Source organism: Crocuta crocuta, unplaced genomic scaffold (genome assembly GCF_008692635.1).
Source record: "Crocuta crocuta isolate KB4526 unplaced genomic scaffold, BGI_CrCroc_1.0 scaffold433, whole genome shotgun sequence".
In the NCBI taxonomy this organism is placed as follows: domain Eukaryota; kingdom Metazoa; phylum Chordata; class Mammalia; order Carnivora; family Hyaenidae; genus Crocuta; species Crocuta crocuta.
Window position 1 is genome coordinate 2,340,105 of NW_027530001.1, and position 23,846 is coordinate 2,363,950.

General features: G+C 39.2%; 1 protein-coding gene across 3 annotated transcripts in view; it reads right to left on the bottom strand.

The window, feature by feature from the left end:
* Nucleotides 1-23,846, bottom strand: part of PLD1 (phospholipase D1) — a 208,221-nt gene that overhangs the window by 100,182 nt on the left and 84,193 nt on the right. For all 3 annotated transcript variants that reach the window (XM_077763675.1, XM_077763676.1, XM_077763674.1), the window contains exons 6-11: nucleotides 22,545-22,610; nucleotides 15,367-15,425; nucleotides 13,849-13,941; nucleotides 6,012-6,164; nucleotides 4,556-4,705; nucleotides 3,770-3,853 (exon numbers count right to left, since the gene is read on the bottom strand). In XM_077763675.1, coding sequence (XP_077619801.1) covers nucleotides 3,770-3,853; nucleotides 4,556-4,705; nucleotides 6,012-6,164; nucleotides 13,849-13,941; nucleotides 15,367-15,425; nucleotides 22,545-22,610 — 605 coding nt within the window. The remainder of the gene's footprint in view (nucleotides 1-3,769; nucleotides 3,854-4,555; nucleotides 4,706-6,011; nucleotides 6,165-13,848; nucleotides 13,942-15,366; nucleotides 15,426-22,544; nucleotides 22,611-23,846) is intronic.

The window sequence follows — 23,846 nt, forward strand, 5'->3', positions numbered from 1 at the left end:
CCTTTGAGGACATACTCCAATGAACACTGAAGAGCTAAGTCCTTGAAACCGCACCAAGCACAGAAAAGACATAAAACAAATGTTCTTGTGGTTAATCCAGATACACAAGGTGGAGAATGCTCACTAGTCATTATATGGAGACTATCTCTTCGGACACCTTCAACATCGAGCTCTTCTTAGTTTTCAGATAGTCTGGGTTCTTTAATGACTCATTATCTCTTCTAACTAGACAACCTACCTCACAATTTACCTCTTTAGAAAATTTCTCGTAACTAAATCTATCTAAATCTGATTACTAATGTATTTAGTACCTCAAAAACAATTCAATCTGCACATAAAGAATCTTGGATCTAAAAGGAACTTCAATAAATAAATAAATAAATAATAAAAATAAAAGGAACTTCAGATACCACTTGAGCAGCAGGCTTCCCTGAGAGGCAGCTCCACAACACAGGGCACTACCGCAGACACACCTGGAGCCCAGCCAGTGCCAGCAATGGCACTTGCCAACGGTGTGACTGTGGGCAGTTTCCTTACCCCCTTTATGAGTCTCCCCTTTCACAGCTATAACATACCCCTCGCACTTATAAGAACTGAACAAATGGTAACTATTCTTGTCAGTGTTACTTTGTGCCTTAGAAACTACCCCTTAGAAAGATAAGACTTCCCCCAAGTCTATAATTGTCAGGTCCCTAAGGTGGTCTGAGCAAAGACCCTTACCATTTCTTTCTTGGACCATAGCAACAGCATGCCAAGTGGTCTCCAGAACCAATGTTTAATTCCTCGTTTATACAATTAGTAGAATTATCCCTTTTAGAAAACAAAGTTGATTAAAATCCCCATGCTTCAAAATTGTCAGTGGTTCCCAGTGTTCACAGGACTAAGTGCAAACTCCTTAGCAGCTCCGCCAGTGCCCTTCATAATTTTCCCCTGACTCGTCTTTCGGGTGCCGTCTCCACCCACCATTCCAAAAGATGCTATGCTTCAGCCCCACACAACCCCTACCCTCCTCCAACGTCACTATGCACTCTCATGCTTCTATGCCTCGGTCCTGGCTATCCCTCTGTTGAAAACATTCACCTATCTTCATCTGGTCAACCCCAGGCCGGCCTTCTCTTAGGTGAAGCTTTGTAGGCTTAGTCATCATTATCCCGCCTCAGGGCTCCCTCCTTCTTCACAGCCTCCTGCTATCTTAGCGCTCATCACTCAGTTTTCCCCCATCTGTTGTCTTCCGTATGACTTCTGACTCTATCTTGCTCCAGGGTAGGGGCTGCTTCTCAGTCATCTTTATATACGAGTTTGGTACCTGTCACAGAGGGGGTGCTCAATAAACAGATCTGGAAAGAATGAGTGAATCAGTTAATGAGTGAATGCCTGGGGGGTTGAATGAATTAATGAACAAAAGAACTAATCACTAGAAGCTCTAAAGTTGCTTCTCATTTGGCTATATATCTACCCTTGTTTGCACATGAATTATTTTATAAATCTATTAGTTCGGTTTTCATTTAAGTATATGGTAGCTCTTGGGGCCCCTGAGTGGCTCAGTTGGTTGAGCGTCCAACTTTGACTCAGGGCATGATCTCACGGTTCGTGGGTTCGAGCCCCGCGTCGGGCTCTGTGCTGACAGCTAGCTCAGAGCCTGGAGCCTATTTCCAGTTCTGTGTCTCCCTCTCTCTCTGACCCTCCCCTGTTCATGCTGTCTCTCTCTCTCTCAGAAATAAATAAAAAGACATTTTTAAAAAAAGCATATGGTAGCTCTTGAATTGGATCAGAAGCTTCTACAGGACATGTGAATCTTCTACCTATTCTTTTCACTCTCTCAGATCTAGACATACCACCATTGGTTAAGTTTCTGATGCTGTCTTTTGCAATATACTTGCATTGCAAGAACTTTCTTCACCTGTCATGAGGGAAGTTGCAATGAAGGTTTTATTTCAAAGAGAGTGTGGTAATAAGATGTTATCCTAGACAGTCATAGGAAAGAAATAACCTGGTTTATTTTCTTGCTGACAGTAGAAAACATTCAAGGCTCCAACTCTTTAGATGTTTAAATGAGAGCCTGTATTTTAGTGTTCAGAACCTTCAAAAGAATATTATTTTATTGCATAAAACATGAAAATATAGGCTCAATGGAAAAACTATTTTCAGTCTCTTTCATGTCTTCATCAAACTTTCAGAAATATTTTCTAAAGGAATATAGTACTATATTAAGCTTGAATTTATTTGTGTAAGTGTTTATAAAATATTCAACCAAAGAAATAGCTCCTAAGTATGAAACTTTCTTATTCATGGTAACTGAGTGAAGAGACAAAATGTGACTATAAAGGCCAAGATTCAGTTTCTCTACACACATGAGAATAAATAGGTTCACAGACATGATGCTGACCATCATACACTTTATCTTTTTTAAGTTTATTTATTTATTTTGAGAGAGAGAGAACATAAGCAGAAGGGGCAGGGGGCAAGAGAGAGAGGGAGGGAAAATCCCAAGCAGGCTCTGCACTGCCAGCAGAGTCCAATGTGGGGCTCAAACTTGCTAACTGTGAGATCATGATCTGAGCCAAAATCAAGAGTTGGACACTTAACCAACTGAGCCACCCGGGTGCCCGCACACAGTTTATCCATCGACCCTAGATCAGTGATTTTCAACTAAGAAGAACTCTGCCCTCTGAGGGACATTTGGCAATGTCTGAAGACATTATCACAAAATAGGGACCTGCTTGGCATCTAAAGCATAAAAACCAGGTCTGCTGATGGTGCTAACCAACCCACAATGCACAGAACAACCTCCCATAACAAAGAGAATTATCTGGTCCAAAATGTCAATAGTGCCCAGATTGGGAAAACATGCTGTAGAATTACAGATTTCCAAATTAACAGAAAAGAGTAGAAGAAGATGAGTTCATTTTCCTAATTCCTCTTCCTTGCCCCCAAAATCTAAAAACAGGAGAAAATAAATTATGACGATATTTTTATAGTTTAGATGTGAAAAGTAGCATTTGGAAGGAAACAGGATGGGGAAAAATAAGGAACATTTCAACAACTCAGTTCTTAGAAGGAGAATACATTCTAGACAGGTTCATTTCCACTGTAGTCAATGTTGGCACCTGCAATGGGTTTTAACTGTCCAGGCAGATGGATAACTGGAGCTAAAGTCAAACTATCAAGCACACCAACTCCAAGAGAACAATTTCCCAAGAGCTAAGTGAGCTTCCGGTATGAGATTTCCAGTGGTTCTGTGAAGCATCCTAACTCTTGTGAAGATTTGTAAAGGGGGCCAAACAGTTGAAATCTGATGTATCTCCAAAAAAGCTGAGCAGGCCTAGTCAATACCGAGGACATTTAAATAGTAATAGGCAAATGGAACTCTTCCAGCTCCAAAGGGACAATCCAGAACGATATTCACCAAATCTGGGGACTGAAATGCCGAATGAGGAAGGCACCGAAGGAAGATTATTTTCTCTCACTTGTATAACTGCGTTTGCACTGCAAAATAATCTTTACTAAAATGAATATTTGAGCCTCTACTTCAAACTGGAAAGACAAAACCAAAATTGTTAAAACTAAATATTTTAAGGATATATTTGGATGCCAAGTTTTTTGAAAAGACCTTTCAGCGAAGGCTATTCCAGTTCATTGGTTGAGACTCTGGCCAGACCATCTACAGGTACTGCTGGTTTTCATAATGTACGATTCTGGAACAGCGCAACTGTTTTACATTTCTAAACAGAGAGATCTCCGGACAAAATCGCCACAGAAAAATACTCACCACCAATCCGTGATAAAAATCTCTTCCTGTGCCTCTTCCATCGCATTTGCCACATCTTCAAAATATCCTTTGGCATTAACGTACCTGAAAAACAAGGATTTTTGTTTGTTTGTTTCATTTATTTTTGTTGTACAGAAAGAAAGAAAAAGCAAACCTATCTTACAGCAAAGTGAAAGATGAAGCCACTGCCTGAGTTTCTACAAAGCTACCAGTTTACTTTGCATAACTAAAAACCAACCATTGAAAATACCACATTCTGTCTACTAGCAGGAAGTGCAGTAAGTAGACAGAAGTAAGTGACCAGATTCTGCTGAAAGCACAACAAATTGGCCTCATTATCATGAGTCGGATAAATTCTCTTATGCTGTTGAACTCACACCGTTGTTCTTCTGAAACTGAAAACAGACCAGTTTCCAATCCATGGGCAGAAAGCCACGCAACACTTTTTATTTAAAAGAAATCCCTGGCAAGTAAGTTCTCGTCCTTAAATTATGGCTAATAAATTAAATAAACATTTCATTTGCAGCATTAAAAATGTATGAAGTTAAGCTTTTAAAATCAAGCTTCAAAATCTAAAGCCACTGTCTCAAGCTCACTTTAAAAATCTTAAAAACAAAAGTTGGAGAACTAATCTATGCTTAGGTAGTCCTATAAGGAAAAGCCCTTGTTAAGTATAATGCATAATACCTTGCCACGGCCTCGAAAATTGATTCTAAATGAATTTAGACCCACTGTTATATTAGATACCAAGACTACCTCAACAGCCTTAGAGCAAAATGATCTTACCATTTGGTTAACGTATTCTCTTGGATAGCAGCATAGGACCCAAATCGATGGTCTTTGAGAAAGTTGGTACCGTATTTCTGGATGAATTCTTCTATAGCCCCTCCCCACCACCGAGCATGTCTATAGCTGTTGCATTTTAAAATAAGTGTCCTTCAAAGAAAAGCAAAATGTGGGAAAGAGTGATCACTCTTTAGTCTGTCTCTTTAAAAAACTATTTAACAAAAACATGTGCCATTTTGTTTTTGTACTGCAGCAAACACAGGTTCCAAATTTTAAGCAAAGAGTATCTTCCTTTTATCAAAAAAAGCAGACTTCTAAACATTTTCAGCAAGCTTTTAAACTATATATCTATATATAGCAATATAGCAAAAATAAATTTCCAAGTTATTTACTCACTCCTTCATGCTAATGTGCATAAAGGTATGTATTTACTATGACCTAGAGTTGTATCAGGCTGTGAGGGGGATAATCTTAAACCTTCTATTATCAGAGAAAATCAGGAAGTTCAACATCTTTTCACACACATACATACACAGACACATAAAACACACACCAATATGTACTAGAAAGGGTGTGCATGTGTATGTATATAGTCAATGTGTGAACACAGAGAAAAATATATGTATGATATATTCATATACATGAGGCTGAACTATAGAGCCAAGTGTATCTATAGAGAAATGACAACACATATTATAACCAAAGTCTTCCAGAAAGAAACATTTATCAACACACACACATAGACTCACTAATAAAATCTATAGTAAATGTATGCTTGAGTATCCTTCCCAGAGATTTCTTAAAATCTATGTGTAAATAGAATTTTTGTAAATCAAATCACATTTCTATGTTAACTAAAGGATATCAATTTATAAAGTTTTATTTCTTAAAACTGTGAAACTATTACTCCTTAATTTATCTGTGTGGTAAATTCGTATTATTGAGTAGTGAATTTTATTAACAGGCATGCAATTTGTTAAAACAAGCACAACTCAATACATGGGATTATTTATTCTGACTGTTGCACATTAAAGAGTTAGTTCTTAAAAATATATAGAAAGAGGGGCGCCTGGGTGGCTCAGTCGGTTGAGCATCCGACTTCAGCTCAGGTCATGATCTCGTGGTTTGTGGGTTCAAGCCCCGCGTCGGGCTCTGTGCTGACAACTAGCTCAGAGCCTGGAGCTTGTTTCAGATTCTGTGTCTCCCTCTCTCTCTCTGACCCTCCCCTGCTTACGCTCTCTCTTGCTCTCTCTCTCTCTCTCAGAAATAAATAAATCATTAAAAACTTTAAAAACATATATATAGAAAGAAAAGCAGTTTCATTATTTTTGATTGAAGATGAGTTCTAAATAACCATGTTCTAACATTTAAATGATTTTACCTCCTTCTTCACTTAACATTGGGAGAAAAACTTTGTTTTTAAGAGAAATCTTTTTAAAATATTTAAAATTTCTACCTGGAAAGATTATCAATTCGGAGCCCATATTTTGTCTCTGTCTCCTTCTTCCCCACCTTAATTCTGAATTCTTTATCCACCAGCAGGACAAAGGCGATGGCACCACTGTCTGGTTTCATATACAATAAAAAGGAATCTTTCACTATCAACCACCTGTAAGAAGATAATAAGTATTTTTAGAGTTGTGTTGAATTATTGAAACAAAACCAACAAATTATGACAAACTAGGTAAACACTCCAGCAGATCGTACATATAAGATAATTTTTTACATGGAGGATTTCTTTTTTAAAAATCACCATGACACAACAACAAAAGCTAATGGGAAGTCTATTATATTTTCGTAAGAAGTACCGGCAGCAAGCAATTCAAAGTGCTGCATTAGCTTTTTATACACTAATGACAAAACCTGAAAGAATGCCCTTAACACCTGCAGGTGGTGAGTGCAGGGTGTACAGCAGCGGCCCGAGCTGTTGCAGAAATGGAAATGCACTGGGAAAATGTTTGCTACAATAAACTATCATAAAAGAGGCAAATAAGTCTCTCAGCAGATAAAAATCATCCTTTGAAGATAACCCAGTGGGCACCTAATACTCCACATACTGTTTTTCATTTCAAATGACTTGTGGTTTTGAGGCGCCTGGGTGGCTCAGTCGGGTAAGCGTCCGACTCTTGGTTTCAGCTCAGCTCATGGTCTCACAGTTTGTGCGTTTGAGCCCCGCATTGGGCTCCACGCTGACAGCTTGGAACTTGCTTGGGATTGTCTCTCTCCCTCTCTCTCTGCCCCACCGCTGCTTGTGCACAGTTTCTTTCTCTTTCTTGCTCTTTCTCTCTCTCAAACCAAATAAACCAAAAAAATTTCAAATTACTTGTGGTTTTGAGGACTATTGATAAGTGATGTTCAATAGGACATGATCTCTCAAAAGTATGTATGCATTCAATATATATTTGAGAGCTTCATAGTGGAAAAATACAGTGATCAGCTGGGAGTTAGGGCAGAGGTGGAAATAGTACAGAGATTTCCAAAGAGCTTACTAGGTTAGTGGGGTGCGAACAAGGTACTAGAAAATGAAAAGGTAATGGGTGTAAGGAGGAGGGAGTCCTTAGTTCTAAGAGAAAGGGCTAGAGGCACCCTCCCAAAGATGTGGATCGGAGCAAGGCCAGAAAGCAACCTGTTAAATAAAGCCCAAAACACGGTGTCAAGATGCACATCCCACATTAAGGGAAGAGTTGACAAAGGCAGTGAGGTGGGGGAATGCTGCATGTGTTGGGAGTTTGGTGAGGCTATGGTCTCAGGGAGTTTAGTAAGGAAAAGTGGGCAAATGAGTGGAGACAGGAAAAGAGACAAAGGCCATATTGAGGAGGGTCTGATGGAAATGCTCAGGAGGCTGATTTTATATCACTGGACCAGTGTTTCCTAAAAATGCTTTGCCATCAGAATCTCTTGAGATTCCCAGGCCCCATCACAGATCCATTAAAAAGGCCTGACAATCTGTGTTTAACACACACACACACACACACACACACACACACACACACACACCAGGGTTCTTATTAAATAAGAGAATCCTCATGCCCTGGCAAGAAACAGGATGATAATATCATTGTACCTGTATTTCAGAAAGAAAGGTGTGAAGGATAAAGAGGAACGAAATGTGCAGGTTGGCAAGCTACTATAATAATATAAAATAACTCCTCTTATACTTGGCTGTGAATCTGCATCACATGGGTATCCTGTTAAAAATGCAGATTCTGTGGCTACAGAATTTTTTGTCTTATCAAAAAGACAAGAAATAACAAGTGTTGGTGAGGACGTGGAGAAAACAGACTCCTGGTACACTACTCCTGGGAATGTAAACTGGTGCAGCCACTATGGAAAACAGTATGGAGGTTCCTAAAAAAAAATAAAAACAGAAATACCATATGATCCAGCATTTCTACTTCTGGGTATTTACCTGAAGAAAACAAAAACCCTAATTTGAAGAGAAGTCTGCACCCCAATTTTATTGCAGCACTATTTGCAATAGATGAGATATGGAAGCAACTTAAGTGTCCATCAGTGAATGGATAAAGAAAACGTGGTGGAATTACTCAGCCATAAAAAAGGGATCTGGTAAGTATACGTATCACGGTGAGCACTTTATAATGTATATAAATGTTGAATCACAATGTTGTACACATTTTTGTTGACACGGGAAGTCAGCATCTAAAGGAAATCTATAACAAATCATTACTGAAACTGCTAACCACATTATGATTTAGTGGCTTTATAACTGGGATTTAATACAGACAAATCTACATTAGTTTCCACATAGTTTCATTTCATTCACTTGTTGTTTTAAATATATATGCTGGCTCCTACCCAATAAAAACATGGGATGGATCTTGGATAGTGTACAGTAAAGGACATACATTGGATATGGTTAATAAAAGGAAAAGCATCAAGGGCACGAAAAGCAGATACCTAGCCACAACATTAACATAATTATGGTATTGGCATGCCAGCGTGGATCTGAGCTTCCTGGTTTTTCTTACCCAGTGAATAAATTAAAGAAATAAAAAGGTGTGTCTCCCGCCCCCCAAAAAAATTAGATTCCAAACAAGTTTCTCATGTGGGATCTAATGGAAGGCAACTGAATAGTATAATGGATAATATTCTCAATGACTGTCAGCAAATGCCAAAATAACACATTTTATAAGAATTCTCACAACACTGCTCAACATAAATGCGCTCGCCATGTTATAATCGAGGACTCAGTGGTTCTGAGGGCCTGAGTTACGAATGCAGACATGCGGCTTGCCTGTCGATAAAACTCAGTTAACGATAAAAGAGAGTGGATGGATCCCATATCTGTTAAAGTTCCTTCATTAGCGGCAGTCCCTTGTCCCAGCTTGGCTTGTGGTACAAGTTAGCGGGCACATGGCACGCCGCAGGCCCACGAGACTGCTGTGCTATGCTGACGACTGGGAAGGAGCCACAGGCTTTGAAGCCCCCCAGGGTCAGGTTTGCCAATCTGAGAAGAAAGCCAACCATCGCAGACCTGTGCACCTGTCTTCCTGGAAGCCCAGGATACAGAAATGGCACCAGAGCCGGCTCTCGACAGCTCCACGCACAGACGACAGTGTGGGATAACGATGGGATGACCCTATCCAGATGTACCAGCTCCCATGGTCGGCACTGCAAAACAAATCTCAGAAATGCTGCTGACGGCAGAGGCTGGTGGCACAAGGAAAGCATGCCTTTAGGAACTGGCCACGAGGTACCATTGTGCTGATGTGCCCTGCACCAGCACACCCTGAGCAGGGGGCTCTGAGGTAGGCTGTGGCTTCCTGCAGAAATGGGTTACTTTTCTCTAATTTGCACAGAGGCTCTGTACAGGCTATAAACAACCTTCCTCAGCAATGACAATGAGATGGCTGGTGTACTGCGGGGCCAGAGGCCTGGTCAGCCCTGGGAGTGCCACGCCTGGGGCGTCCCATGTGCATTCCTCCCCTACCCCTCCAAGAGGTGGCAGCCTGGACATACAGAACTCCATAGCAATGACAGCTGGATCTTAAAAGCTGAGTGCAAAAGATAATAATTTCTATTTTGGTACCAAATTCTCTTTAATCATCACTAGATATCAGGGTAAATTGACTTCTGGCCTTTATATAAAGTTCTTCGTAATTATGCCATTCACTAAACTCTTCTGATTTCTTTCTCTCTTTTGTCAATATATGTTTTTTTTTTCCTTTAATAGGAGAATATGCGTCAAGAGGGGAGTTGGTTAGCCAGCCTTTAGGAGACGGTACCAGCAAGTTATCCTCCCCGGGCTCTGATCCCTGCTCTGCCAACTGCCTGACCGTGTGAACTTGAGCCTGAGATCTAAATCCATACTATGGGGATAAGAGCAGCTCAGACACGTCTGTGAGAAATAACAGATGATTCATGTACGTAGCTCAGCACCATGCCTCACGCCAATAAATATGCACTTTTACAAACATTCTTGTTCCAAAGTAAGTGAGATCATAGTCTGTTCTAACAAGAATCCTCATGCCTAGGCCACTGCTTGCTGGGACATTCAAATGTGGCCAAACCACAGGAGCCAGCCATGACCTTCTCAGCCTCACCTTCCATTGTTCTCTCCTACCTCCTAGGTCTGGCTATTCCTAGACTTGCCAAGGTTGTTCTTTGAGGATTCCACATTTGCTATTCCTCTGCCTGGAAATGATTTCTTCTAGATCCTCCCATGGAGGCCTCCCCTTTCCTGTTACTCAACTCCCTGATTAAACATCTCTCCATAGGGAGGCCTTCCCAAGCTACTCAACTGTAAAAAGCTGTCCCCAACCCAACCCACCCCACCCCACTCCACTGCTTCTCATGTTTAGCTTCTTCATAACACTTACCTCACGTTATTTCTCTGCTTGTTTAGTGCCTCTTGAGTTCTTGGTATAGCTCAAAGGTCAGTAAAATAAGTGCTACATTTATTTCTTAAAATCTATACATCTCCTTCTCTTCAGACATTATTTGAGATTAGATGCTTCTCATCTGCTCCACTACCAGATGCAGAGAAGTTGCTCAAAAGATAAGCTGTTAAAGCAGGTGTTTTAAATTGTGGAAAGAAATGTTTGTCTTGTTTGTCTTTTTTTTACTTTTCCTTTCTGCTTGTCCCTGAGACAAGGTCATTGTGAGAACTGATTGCAAGTTTAATTGCCCTGTTTGCTTTATCTGGTTTGTCAATATAGCAGAAGTGAGAAAGTGGTCAGAATGCGTTTTATGGGTACAAATATAAAAAAGAGCAAGTTATGAGTGCATCATCCTTAAAAGTAATACCTATTTAGATACCAATAGCTCCTACCATGAGAAAATTTCTCAACTAATGTCAGCTCTACCTTATCATTTTCTTCGGTACTGATATTTTATATCCCACAAATGTGATTCAGGAAATACTTACTAATGAAGAAACCAAGGCTTCAATCTTCATGGAAAGATTTACACCATTTAATATGAGGACACATTTCACTCCAGGGAGGGTCATATCTTTTTAGATTGGATTAAATCAGGCTTCAACCAAGACAGAGTTTAAGATGTGAGGGAGGTATGTTCTTTTATATAATAAAAATCTGGCTCCCATCCTTTCTGGCTGCCCCTTCTCATGAAGCTTACAACCCTAACAGCAGTTAGTTCCTTGACATCTGGAGCTAAAGTCACCCTCTCTCATCCTCAAGTCCCTCACCATCCTGTTGCCTTCGCTTCCCTTCAAAGAAGCTCTGGTCGCCTGCTGCACAGATACCGTTTACACTGCTTATCCACTTCGTCACTGCCTTCATTGCTCCTCTTGTAACGCTCTGTGGGGGCAGGGACTTTGTCTTGGTCACTGCTGTTTTTTTACAAGAGCTAGAGCACAACCAGGCAAACGTTAGGCACTCAATAACTGACGGCATGGACCAGACCAAGGCTTCTGTTTCCTGAGGAGATGTCTCAGGTTGGGTTGGCCCACAAGTCCACTCTGAGACAAAGATGTAAGTAAAAGTAGTATGAAAACGGGGCATCTTAGGAAGTTAGGAGCCCTGGCGGGGAAGGACGGGAAGGAAGGGCAGAAAGAGGGCCATCAAGGATTTGTTGTGTTTTGTTGTGTCTGCATGTACTTTACGTGGGCAGTTGGGCTGCAAGCCTGCCAGGGGACTCCGGAGACAGGGCGGGGCTTGCGGCAGAACCACCCCATCGGAGGGCTGAGGGGGCGGACTCCTGCCAGCTCTTGGCTGAGGGCTGCTTCTGGGGGCTGTGAACACTTCCACTCCGCTCTGCACACAGGCAGGCAGACCCTAATTGCCCAGAGTGTCCTCAAGGATTCCCAAGGGCTTGCCCTCTGCAACCCTGTGATTGGCACCCAGCAGCCACCTCGGCCAAAGCTGATGAGCGTCAGGAGCATTCAGGAGGACTCTGTACCAGGGTCCTACTGGGTGATTATGCGAGTGACAGCAGTTTGCCTGAAAACACATATTTTCTAGTATATTACTTCTTTTAGTAAAATTGTCTAACCAGAGCATAGAAATTTTCAATTTTTTCTAGTCCAATCTCTTGATCTTTTCCTTATAACTTCTTCCATCCTTTCAAAATAAGGATGAAAATAAGGCTCAAAAAAATAAGAGCCTTACTTAACAGTATTTTTTGCTGGTACTGTATCTTAGATATGTATAAAGGTAAATATTTTATATTTATTTTTTATATATTATTTTATATATTTTTCATATATATATATACACTTGAGCTCATATATCTTTTTCAAGGTTGGGGAAATAACGTATACTTCTCAATATTTTTCCAAAACTCCAGTAAATTATTATTGTAACCAATAAATATTGTTTATTATATTCAAAACATTGTGATAAATGCTTTGCGAACACAAATAAGAATCAGATGGGAATACTGATCCATAGGAGTCTTTGGTTGGGTAGGATATGAATTAACATTCTCTGTCTATATCACACTTACCATAATATATATCCTAACAAATGTAGGTCTAAAATTATCATCCCTGAAGTCTAACCAATTTTTCTTTTTTTTTTAGTTTAGTTTTTAAGTGTACAGTACACATCCTCACAAATGTAGGTCTAAAATTATCATCCCTGAAGTCTGACCAATTTTTCTTTTTTCTTTTTAGTTTAGTTTTTAAGTATACAGTTCAGTGGTTCTTAGTATATTCATAAAGTTGTGCACCATCATGAATATCTAATTTCAGAACATCATCACCGCCCAAAAGAAACCCCATATCTGTTAGCAGTCACTTCCCACTGTCCTTTCCTCCCAGCCCTGGAAACCATTCACAGACTCTCTCTATATATATAGATTTGTTTGTTCTGGACATAGCGTATGAATGGAATCATATAATATGTGGCCTTTTGTGTATGGCTTTCTTCACTTGGCATAATGTTTTCTGGATTCATTCATGATATAGCATGTATTAGTACTTCTCCTTTTTTCCCATTAAAAATTTGTAAACATTTTATTCACATACTGTAAAACCCTTTAAAAGAATTCTTATTCAGTGGCTTGTAATATATTTAAAAAGTTGCAAAACTATATAGTTTCATCAACCCAGAAAGAAATCCCATATCCATTAGTCTTTTTCATTCCTTTATATGGCCAAGTAGTATTCCACTGTATGTATATACCACATTTCATTTAACCATCCATCAGGTGATGGACAGCTAGGTTGTTCCTACCTTTTGGCTATTCTGAATAATGCGGCTAGAACATTCATCTGCAAGTTTTGATACAGACATATCTTTTTCAATGCTTTTGGGTAAATACCTAGAGTTACCATATGCCCCAGTAATCTCACTTCCTGCGTTTAATATTTTGAGGAACTACTGCACTGTTTTCTGGAGTGGCTGCACCATTTACATTTCTACCAGCAATGTAGTACTGCTCCAATGTCCCTACGTCTTTGCCAACATTTGTTCTTGGGTATCTTTTTCATGAGAGCCATCTTACTAGGTGTGAAGTTGGACCTCACTGTGGTTTTGATTTACATTCCCCTAAAGAATTAGTGATGTTGAGATATCTACTTGTGCTTATTGGCCAGTTGAGTATGTTCTTTGGCTGACCAATGTTGGAGTTCTGTGGTCCACTGGGTTTTTACATATATAATAAAGTTTGCACACTCCACCGACAAGTCCAGGTTTGAGTTTGAATGTTTAAATGGATGCTAAAGACTGGAACTTAAAATAATTTAAAATTTGCTCTGCTGTGATTTTCAAAGGATATATAATTGATTCATAACTGAACACTGGTATGTGAAACCTTCCCAAATATCCAGTTTATTAAAACAAACACACAAAAGTGCTAAGTCCTACCTTTTTGACCAGCGGTAGCAGGCTCTTCCCTGACCACAGCAATTCAAGCCTGGTATTCTGTGTCCCCCAGATCTTTTCATTATCATACCTTCTCTGAAAAAGAAATCAAGTTAGCCCAGCATCTTCAAATTTCCAACTCACACTTAACCGATACAGCCTCGCAACTTGGGGCTAAGTAAACTGTTTCATTTTCACTGACTTTCCTCCCCACCTTCACTCTCAAATTGCTCAATGTCACACTCACTAGGCTGGATACTCTAGCAATCTCTAAAAGCACCTTGTCTGATTGGGGGCAGCAACATTCTCTCACACTCACTCAGGACCTTAATCATCCTTGCTTCTGGCTCCAAATGCTGAGTGTACCCTTCAGTCATTGTGTCAACTAAAAAGGACCCCAAACACCGCCAAATGCCTACACAGGAATGGTTCAGCTCACATTGGGACCATTGCAGGTGCTCGCCCACATGTTCCCAGGGACTTCTCCATCCTTTCACCTATATTTCTAGCACCAAACCATACCAAAGGAATAGAGCACAGCGATGAGAGCTTTGGAAAGAGAAATATCTTGATTTTGAAAGACAGGACAAGAAATAATAATAATAACGGCTTAGGGCCCCTGGGTGGCTGAGAGGTTAAGAATCTGACTCTTGATTTTGGCTCAGGTCATGATCTCATGGCTCATGAGATCAAGCTCTGCATTGGTCCCCACAGTGACAGCTCAGAGCCTGCTTAGGATTCTCTCTCTCCCTCTCTTTCTGCCCCTCCCCCACTCATGATTCCCTTTTCTCCCCTCAAAAATAAATAAACATTAAAAAAATACTTATGGCTTAACAAAAGAAAAAAAACCCAATTACTAACAATGCTGTTAACTCAAGATGCTAAGCTCTTTATAACATCAAGCTCTCACATTATGAAGGAAAATAACAAGTAAATCCCAATCATATTACCTAACATAAATTTTACACAGTATTATTTTTAATCATGAAAACAAGTGATAAACAGCTAACTTACATAAGTTGTTAAAAGAAGGGATCTGGCATATTTGACTTTTTTTTTCAATTGACATACAACATTATACTAGTTTCAGATATACAACACATTAATTCAACATGTGTATATATTACAAAATGATCATCATGGTAAGTCTAGTTAACATCCATCGCCACATGCAGGCATAAATTTTTTTCCTGTGATGAGAACTTTTAAGCTCTTTCCAAAATACAATACAGTATATTTCTAATGCTTTCTCCCATATTTCATATTTGGTACCTGTATTAAACACTCCTACTGTTGGGCCAGAGGACATAGAGGCTGTAAGAAAAAAGTGGGTGGAGCAGTTGATACCCTTGTTCAATATAGCAAGGTACCATTGTGTATAGAGTCCCTAAGTGGCTCTGACTCTGTTAAGAAGTGAGCAGTAAAGCCAGGTAGGCTCTGTCACCATGGCATGCTGGGAAATCAAATGGTAATGCTTATCAACTTTTACACTTCTCTTCAAGATGCAACACTGGAACTTACATGCCCTTTGGTCCCAAATCATGGATGAAAGACAGCTGGCTTATGTCAAGGAATTCTGTCTGAAAAGAGGCCAGAAATTCATACTTCAGAAGATCAGAAAGAAGATGATAAACTTACACATTTTAAAAACACATGCATTAGGTACTGCTATGTGTAAACACGTCTGGGGGACTACACAGATCAAAACAATGGCATTGCCCCATTTTCATCTCTGAAAGAGAACGGATTAGAAGTGTGTACATAATTAAAACACAACCAGGAAAGTGACGTGTGCTCTCAGATGCAAATACAGTATGTTCAAGAAAACTGAGAAGAGAGAATTTACTCCCAAAAGTCTTCTGTGTTTTCATCACTGGGGAAGGGGGATTGTGTTGCAGAGTGTGCACAGAAATAACAGCGGTGTGTGGGAAACAGACCAGGGAAGGTGTAAAGAGCTCTTTGGATGTACATTTGGGCTACAGCGAGTAAGAGGAAGACAGTAATGTAAAATTAAATGGCAGAGTAGATTGAGGTGACTTTGGGGAGGTCTTTGGACATCAGGAATACCAGAATATTTTAATACGAATGAAATAAAAGAATTTTATGTAACAATAATATAAAAATAATTCTATTTTCAGTGAGTAGAAAAGGAAGAGAATTTTAGGACCATCTTTACTATATAAATTATGAGAAGATAAAACTATAAATATTACAATAATGACACCAATAGTTAACATTTACTGAGTGCTTAATATCTATCTGTTGGCCCTGTACTAAACAGTTTTCACACATTGCCTCAAATCTCTCTGAAATAGGGGCTATTTTTCCCATTTTACAGAAGAGGACCTGAGGATTAGAACAGGAATAGGCAAATTTTCTCTGCAAAGAGTCAGACAAAAAATTTTAGGCTTTGTGAATCGCATACTGACTATTGTAGTATGAAAGCAGCCATAGACAATACATAAATGAAAAAGCATGACTGCATTCCATTAAAATTTAATTTAGGCATACTAAAACACAAAATTTAATATAATTTTATGTCACAAAATATTACACTTTGAAAAATTTTTTTCAAACATTTAAAATGTAAAAACTATTCTTAGCTCATGGACCATACAAAAACAGGTAGTGAGCTTGATTTGGTCTGTGGACCACTAGAAAACCCCCTAGTGTAGAGGGGTGCCTGGGTGGCTCAGTTGGTTAAGTGGCCAACTTCAGCTTAAGTCATGATCTCATGGTTTGTCAGTTCGAGCCCCGCACCAGGCTCTGTGCTGACAGCTCAGAGCATGGAGCCTGCTTTGTATTCTGTGTCTCCCTCTCTCTGCCTCTCCGCTGCTCACACTCTGTCTCTGTCTCTCTCAAAAATAAACAAACATTAAAAAAAAAATTTTTTTTAAACTCTGGTGTAGAGAAAGAAGGTAAATAAATTGCCCAGGGGTACCTGCGTGGCTCAGTTGGTTGAATGTCTGGCTTCGGCTCAGGTCATGTTCTCAGTTTGTGAGTTTGAGCCCCATGTCAGGCTCTCTGCTGCCAGCACAGAGACCATTTTGTATCTTTTGTCCCCCTCTCTCTCTGCCCCTCCTTTACTTGTGCTCTCTCTTTCTCTCTCAAAAGAAATAAACTTTAAAAAAAGAAGCTAAATAAACTGTCCAATATCATATAATTAGCAAGGGTTAGACTCAGAATTAGGTCAGACCAGTCAGTTTCCTCAAAACAAAGCTGCAAAAGCTGTAAGTCATTCCCCATGAGTGTTAGATGAAACCATGAAGGTGCAGAGGAGAAAACCAAGAACGTTATGTGATTCTCAGCGTATATAGGAGTTTTAACTTACGTATTCCTTGAAACAACTAGAATTACACATTATTTTACTCCAAATTACAGTATTCTCTTTAAAAGCAGTCATAGTAAACCCAGATCTACCAATGGTTGTAGACCATGTCAGTAACAGCATGAACAGAAAATTCCAACTCAAAAAAAGATATGCTCCTGGTGTCAGGAAGCAGAGGGGAGACCAGACATGGAAAAAACACTCCACATCAACATAGTTCTGTGGGAAGAATCACAACAATTACATGTCAAAGTAGTTATGGTGGGAAGGTGACCACTCCCTCACTGATGTGACACCTCAGAGGAAATGGCATTTGATCTATGCTTGTCAATGGGATTAATAAAACAAAATATAACAGTTTTCCTTTAAAGTTTTGTATATATGATGAAAAATAATCTATTAGTAACCTTAGAAGAAAAAAATACCAATCTTTCACTGCTGTCCATCCTTATCCAATTAAATGCTTCCATTTCTTTCTTAGGGTTATTTGAGGAAGTATTTAAAATTCAGAAAGACTTAGAAACCCCAGATCAAACATATCCTCACATTAAATTTTTTATAAAGACTTTATATAAAGTCTATATGTTTCATTTCTTATATAAAACATGGTGATTCAGTATATTTTTTATCTGATTTGTGGCAAGGCTTCTAATAGGAAAATGTAATGATGAATAAGTTATTAGAAGACTTTGAGCATAGAATCCAAACTGTTTTAAAACCCTAAACCACAACTTCTGATTTTATCTCTAGGCAATAGAGAGAAAATGTCAATCCTGGTTTATATTGGAAGGAACTATGACAGCGGTGTAACTAATTTATGCAAAGCTACAGGTAAATGGAAAAATAGAAAATGAAAAGCAAAAATCAAGGAAACTATCTAATACTTGGATAGGTTCTTATTCATATAGCTCTTATCATAGAGTTGAAACCAGAAGTATTCTTTGAAAGAGTTACAAAATTATAACTTTAGAATATCATAATAAAACTGCTAAGTGTAAATTAAAAATATATATATTAGTAATGTAGAAAATTTGAAGTTGTGCACCAATGTAAAATTTAAAATTATCTTCATCACTAGGGAAGATTTCAAGAAACAACTAGCCCTATTATAGACAAAAAAGAAAATCGCTGGCAATATATGTTTTAATATAGATTTATCAGATTAAAACTCAATGTGTCACTGTCAATTTAGAAGCAAACCCTAATAGGTGCCTGGGTGGTTCAGTCGGTTACGCGTCCGAGACTTTGGCTCAGGTCATGATCTTGTGGTGTGTGAGTTCAAGACTTGCATGGGGCTCTTTACTGGTAGCTCGGAGCCTGGAGCCTACTTACATTCTGTGCCTCCCTCTCTCTCTGCCCCTCCCCTGCTCTCTCTCTCTCTCTCAAAAATAAACATAAAAATAGAGCAAACACCAATAACACATTTTGAAATTTAACAAAGACTGTGTTGTCCAAACTTCTCAGTGCATCTTTAGTGAAAATAATTCCATTCCCTATTTGCACAGGTGATTCTCAAGAACATGAATTAATGATCAGTTTAGCTGGACAATATTCCACAGGGCTTATTGATCTTTTGAATAATGCATTAGTCAATATATTTTTTTAAGGAACTTGTGAAAAGTACAATTAAACACTAGGGAAACAGGGAAGGAAAGCTTCCAATAACAAGGGACAAGCATTTGACCCCCGGGTAACAACAAACCCTGGAAATTACCTGGCAATCATGTATATCCTGCAGCTCTACCTCATCTTTGTACTGAAGAGAAGGGAGGTATTCAGAGGCCCCCTTTATGCCTGAGGTAGCAAAACTTCCAGCAAGTGCCTAAGTAGGAAATTCTCAGAAGAGAGTCAAAAGCCCTGGGATGACCAGGGCCTTTATGGTGAGGCTAGGAGGTAGGCTCAACTACTCCAGGAAACACTGCCTTCCAGGTCAGATGGTTAACAACGCACCAGAGGAAAGAGAAGATGTCTCACCCGTGGAGGAAACTGAGAGGCTGGACTCTCTCAACTCTTAAGATTCAATCATGAGAAAGACGACACTTCCTTTAATTTGCTGACTCAGCTGTTTAAGAGAACAGCTTCTTTGTTGGCATGGAAACACCGTGTGCATCTTTATTCATCTCTACCCATTTTTTCCCTCAAACTAAATTCACTCATCTTACAAAACAAGGGAGGGGTGAACTCAGTATTATTAATCTACAGGATGTTTATCTTCAGATTCCTTCTTTCCAACAGAGAATTAGCTTGAAATTAGACTCTCAGAGGTAAGGAATCTGAGTTACAACAGTCAAATGATTTACCGGAAGTTACAAGTATCATTCTATCAACCTAGGACCATTCTCTTGGAAATTATTCATCTCGTTCCATTTCTAGATTTTTTTTTAACGTTTCTATTTATTTCTGAGAGAGAGACAGCTTGAACAGGGGAGGGTCAGAGAGAGAGGGAAACACAGAATCCGAAACAGGCTCCAGGCTCTGAGCTAGCTGTCAGCAGAGCCAGACGCAGGGCTCGAACCCACGAACCATGAGATCATGACCTGAGCTGAAGTCGGATGCCTAACTGACTGAGCCACCCAGGCGTCCCCACTTCTAGATTTTAATCTTCAGCTAGGAAAATAGTGCATTTACTGTTCCTAATGACTCTTACTTTAAATTCAATACAAGCTAAGCATTTTCCAGTTACTAATTAAAATGTCCAGCTAGTAGGTTCAGTGCTAGAGCTAGCACTAATAAAATTTAGAACACAAAAGGAATTCTGTTTGAGAATTTGTATGTTAATTGAGTAAACATGTCTTTCCCTCTTTTTTTAAAAACATATTTATGCCTTGAAGAGAGTCCAAATACACTTATCCTTATTTTACAAACGAGTAAAGAAAACAGAATGAATTACCAAAAATCTCTGAGGGAACTATCTCATGTTAAATCCACTAAAACACTAAGATATTCTGTTTTTCAGAACCTCAAAGAGGATAAAAAGAATTTTAGAAAGTCATTCTCTGGGGCACCTGGGTGGCTTAGTTGGTTAAACATCTGACTTTGGCTCAGGTCATGATCTCACAGTTCATGAGTCCAAGACCCACATCGGGTTCTGTGCTAACAGCTCAGAGCCTGGAGCCTGCTTTGAATTCTGTGTCTCCCTCTCTCTCTGCCCTTCCCCCTCTCATATTCTGTCTCTGTCTCTAAAAAATAAATAAACATTAAAAAAATTTTTAAGTCATTCTCCTGGAGAAAAAGTTACTTATCTAACTACCAACTTAATCAATGACCATATGAAAATATGAAAATCTGTCCATGTCTAATTTCACTGAAATTTTATTGAAATTTGAGACATGATCTTATCTGATCCCTTAACCTATAATCCATGACCTCTGGCCTAAAAACCCAAATTAATTTCTAACAGGTTTGCTTTACACTTATAAAAATAAATTAATTATATATAATTGTATAAAAATAACTTTTAATATGATTTAATAGACAAGAGTTTTAATAGTTCTCACAATTATCAAAGAAGATACAAAGAAGCCAATTTAATTTCACAAATATGAATCAAAAGCCCATAAATCTAGTGTCTAGGCCAGAGTGTATTACATGAAAGTTAAATAAAGTTAGAAAATTAAGACAGATCAAATTATATCTTAAAAAAGTTTGAATCATTTTGGAGAATACTGTTCTTGGGGTAAATAAGTAGCCATCAAAAATGTGGCGTGACATTTATTAGGTCAGTTGTCACCAGGTTTTCCCTCTCAGAGGAAATGTTTAGAAGACATTCTAGAATTTCTGGATACAATATGGTTCAACTTTGGAAAAATTTTTAGGATTGGAAAATAAATTAAAATGAACATTAAAAAAAGTTACAATTCTTTAATCGGCATTAGAATCCAACATGTAGTACTATACATAGAAGGGAAAGACTAAGCTCAGCCATCACAGTTTCAAAGCCCAAAGAAATAGTACAAGTGAAGTCACAGGCCGGCAGAAGAGGAAAACAATAGAAAGTTTTGCATGCTGGTACTAGTACACATTTAAATAAATCTCTGTTAAAGAAAACAGCATATGTGGTATCAGAGAACACAAGAGGAAGCAGCATTTTTAGCAGTAACAACAGCAGCTAACTAACTGTAAATAATAGCAGTAATATCCTTCTCACTATCCTCTTTCAAACATGTACATTCCTGAGTCCAAGAAGGGAAGAAGTCCCTCCAACCATCCTTCTCTTGAGATTCTCCCTCTGGTTGGACCCATGTTGCTGGTCTCCCTGGGAAAACACTCCTCCAGGGTTGTGAAACCAGAGACGCTCCTTCCTCCGAGCCCATCAAACATAACAGTGCAAGCTGCCACAGAAGGTGGACTGTGGCTCAGCCCTGGATCACTTGTGTGTAAAGGGGACCAGCCAGGTGCACGTCCCGGCCTCCAGCTAATACTCTGGCAGGCAGCAAGAGTGCAGCAAGTCACCAGAAACCCCCAAAGAGTCAAGGTGCCCTCGTTTGCTCTCCTGAATACACAGATGGCTTCCCTGTTTATGTGACACCATTTTCTAAACTAGAGGTCACATCTCGTAGGCCACATCTGTGTCTATTTTTAAGTTCTACACATACACCACATATGTACGTTCAACCCCACAGCTGTACTGTGTATACACACACAGACACAAAAGCACAATAATCCAATACCTTCTCAGTTACCTGGACCTTTGAATAATTGAAGGCTAACCCTTTAAAAACACCCCACCTTCAAAGCCATTAAAAGGGTGAGCTTCTTGTTTTCTGAGAACATCTATGAAAGCCCATTCCCTTCTGCCTGCCAGCTGTGTGCTTCCCGGCTGCTTCTAAGCCCCACCATCTCTTTTCTCTTATTTCTTGGGAGTTTTTTCTCTCCCTAGCTTTTCCCATGTTTCTCACTTTCACATCAAAGAAATGCTCTTTTAGAAGCATTGCAGGCCAATCAGATGGCCAACCAAGCAGGACGCTCTGTCTAATCTTGGGTATTCAACTCTGCTCAGCTGTTTTCATCCCTTACACTCAGTGTTGTTCTTTTCTTCAGGGTTAGAAATGCTTTGGGGCATTATTCTGAAGTCCGAGAAGAAAGGGATGTTGATTTCTAGATAATCTAGCCTGAAGCAGTGTTATAAGTTCATTTAAATCTACTGTTCTAGACACATCGATTTATATTTGATATTTTTAAAACAGCATCACCATAAACTAGATTATTGCTGTCAAATCAACTTTGCATTCATTTCATTAATTTTAACTCAAGGAATAATTAATGCACAAGTGGATACAAGCACTTGTGTTAATTAAATGACCCTAAATTTAGCTGACAATTTATGCTTTTATGAAGTACTTCAAAATTCAAGTCACTGAACAGTACTTACTGTTGCATGGTAGTTTCTATACATGGGCATTTTTAGTAGCTTTGTCAAATAATCTTCCAGTTGTTTCTGTAACACAAATATAGGAGATAAGAGATAACGTCCTCATACTTAGAGAAAAATTTAAACAGTGACAGTGGTGTGATCAGTATCCAATCTTAACTTCTGCAATGTATTCAATTATTCATATTATCACTGGACAAGGCATCTTGAAGAGCACTAAGGAGTTATTTCCATAGTTCCTCTGAAGCATTATTTAAATTCCTTCTTGCTATTTAACTTTTCACGTGCTTAGGTCTTTTATAAACTACTGAAGAGGCCCAAGCTGTATAGTCTCTTAATCTTCCATAGTTACTAGCAATAGGACTTGCCCACAGTAGACGGTTTTAAGGCATTTGTTGATTTTATCAAAAACCTCAATTTCTTTAATTTCAACACCAAATTTACTGGTAGATATATTGCAATCTTCTTTTAACAGCTTTTCAGGGGGGGAAGGGGGGGAATTTAAAAAAGAGAGAGAGACTTTCTAGTACATTGTACTCTGATTTCAAATATGGTCAAGCGTGGGCAAGTAATGTCAATCACATCGACTAATGGTGTGTGGAAGCACTAACTGTTAGAGCCACCGCTTCTCATTTTCAGCTGCATTTTCATGTAAACGCACACAGTAACCCCAAACTGTAGAGTTCTATATGTCCAGGTATCATGGAAAATATTTATTCTAGATCCCGAAAAATATTTTAACCAAGATGACTGCTATACAAAGGAGAAGTCAAATATCCCTTTCAGGACCTAAAAATTTCAGCTTACAAAACAGAACTGACATTTCCTTGTTAATTTCCTACTAAAAAACAATTCATCTTCTACCCTGTGTGGCATCGTTATCTCTGAGGCAGAGCACCCGCTCCTGGGGCTTCTGTCCTACTCTTCTCTGACCCCAAGGGCCCCACTTATGTTTTGGAAGTAAGACTTCACATATATTTGGAACAATCTACTATGAAGTCTGGAGCAAACAGATAGAAATAAATGCTTTTAAGAGAATAGATGTCAAAACCCTCAATGGTAAGCTCAAGCTGGACTCACAACCAGTCCAAAGATGCTTCTTCTTAGAACACTCTTCCTCTTCTGGGAAATGCACCCATTCTGAGCACTGCCATTCTGACCTGGGAAAGAATGGCTGCCTAACAAGTTCCAAAGATGCTCAACTAGCCTGGGTGAGGAATCAGGGAGAGGGAAAAATTGCAGCCAGGTCCCCCTCACCTCCCAGGAGCTGCCACGTTCCTACAGCATTGGAAAATTATATTC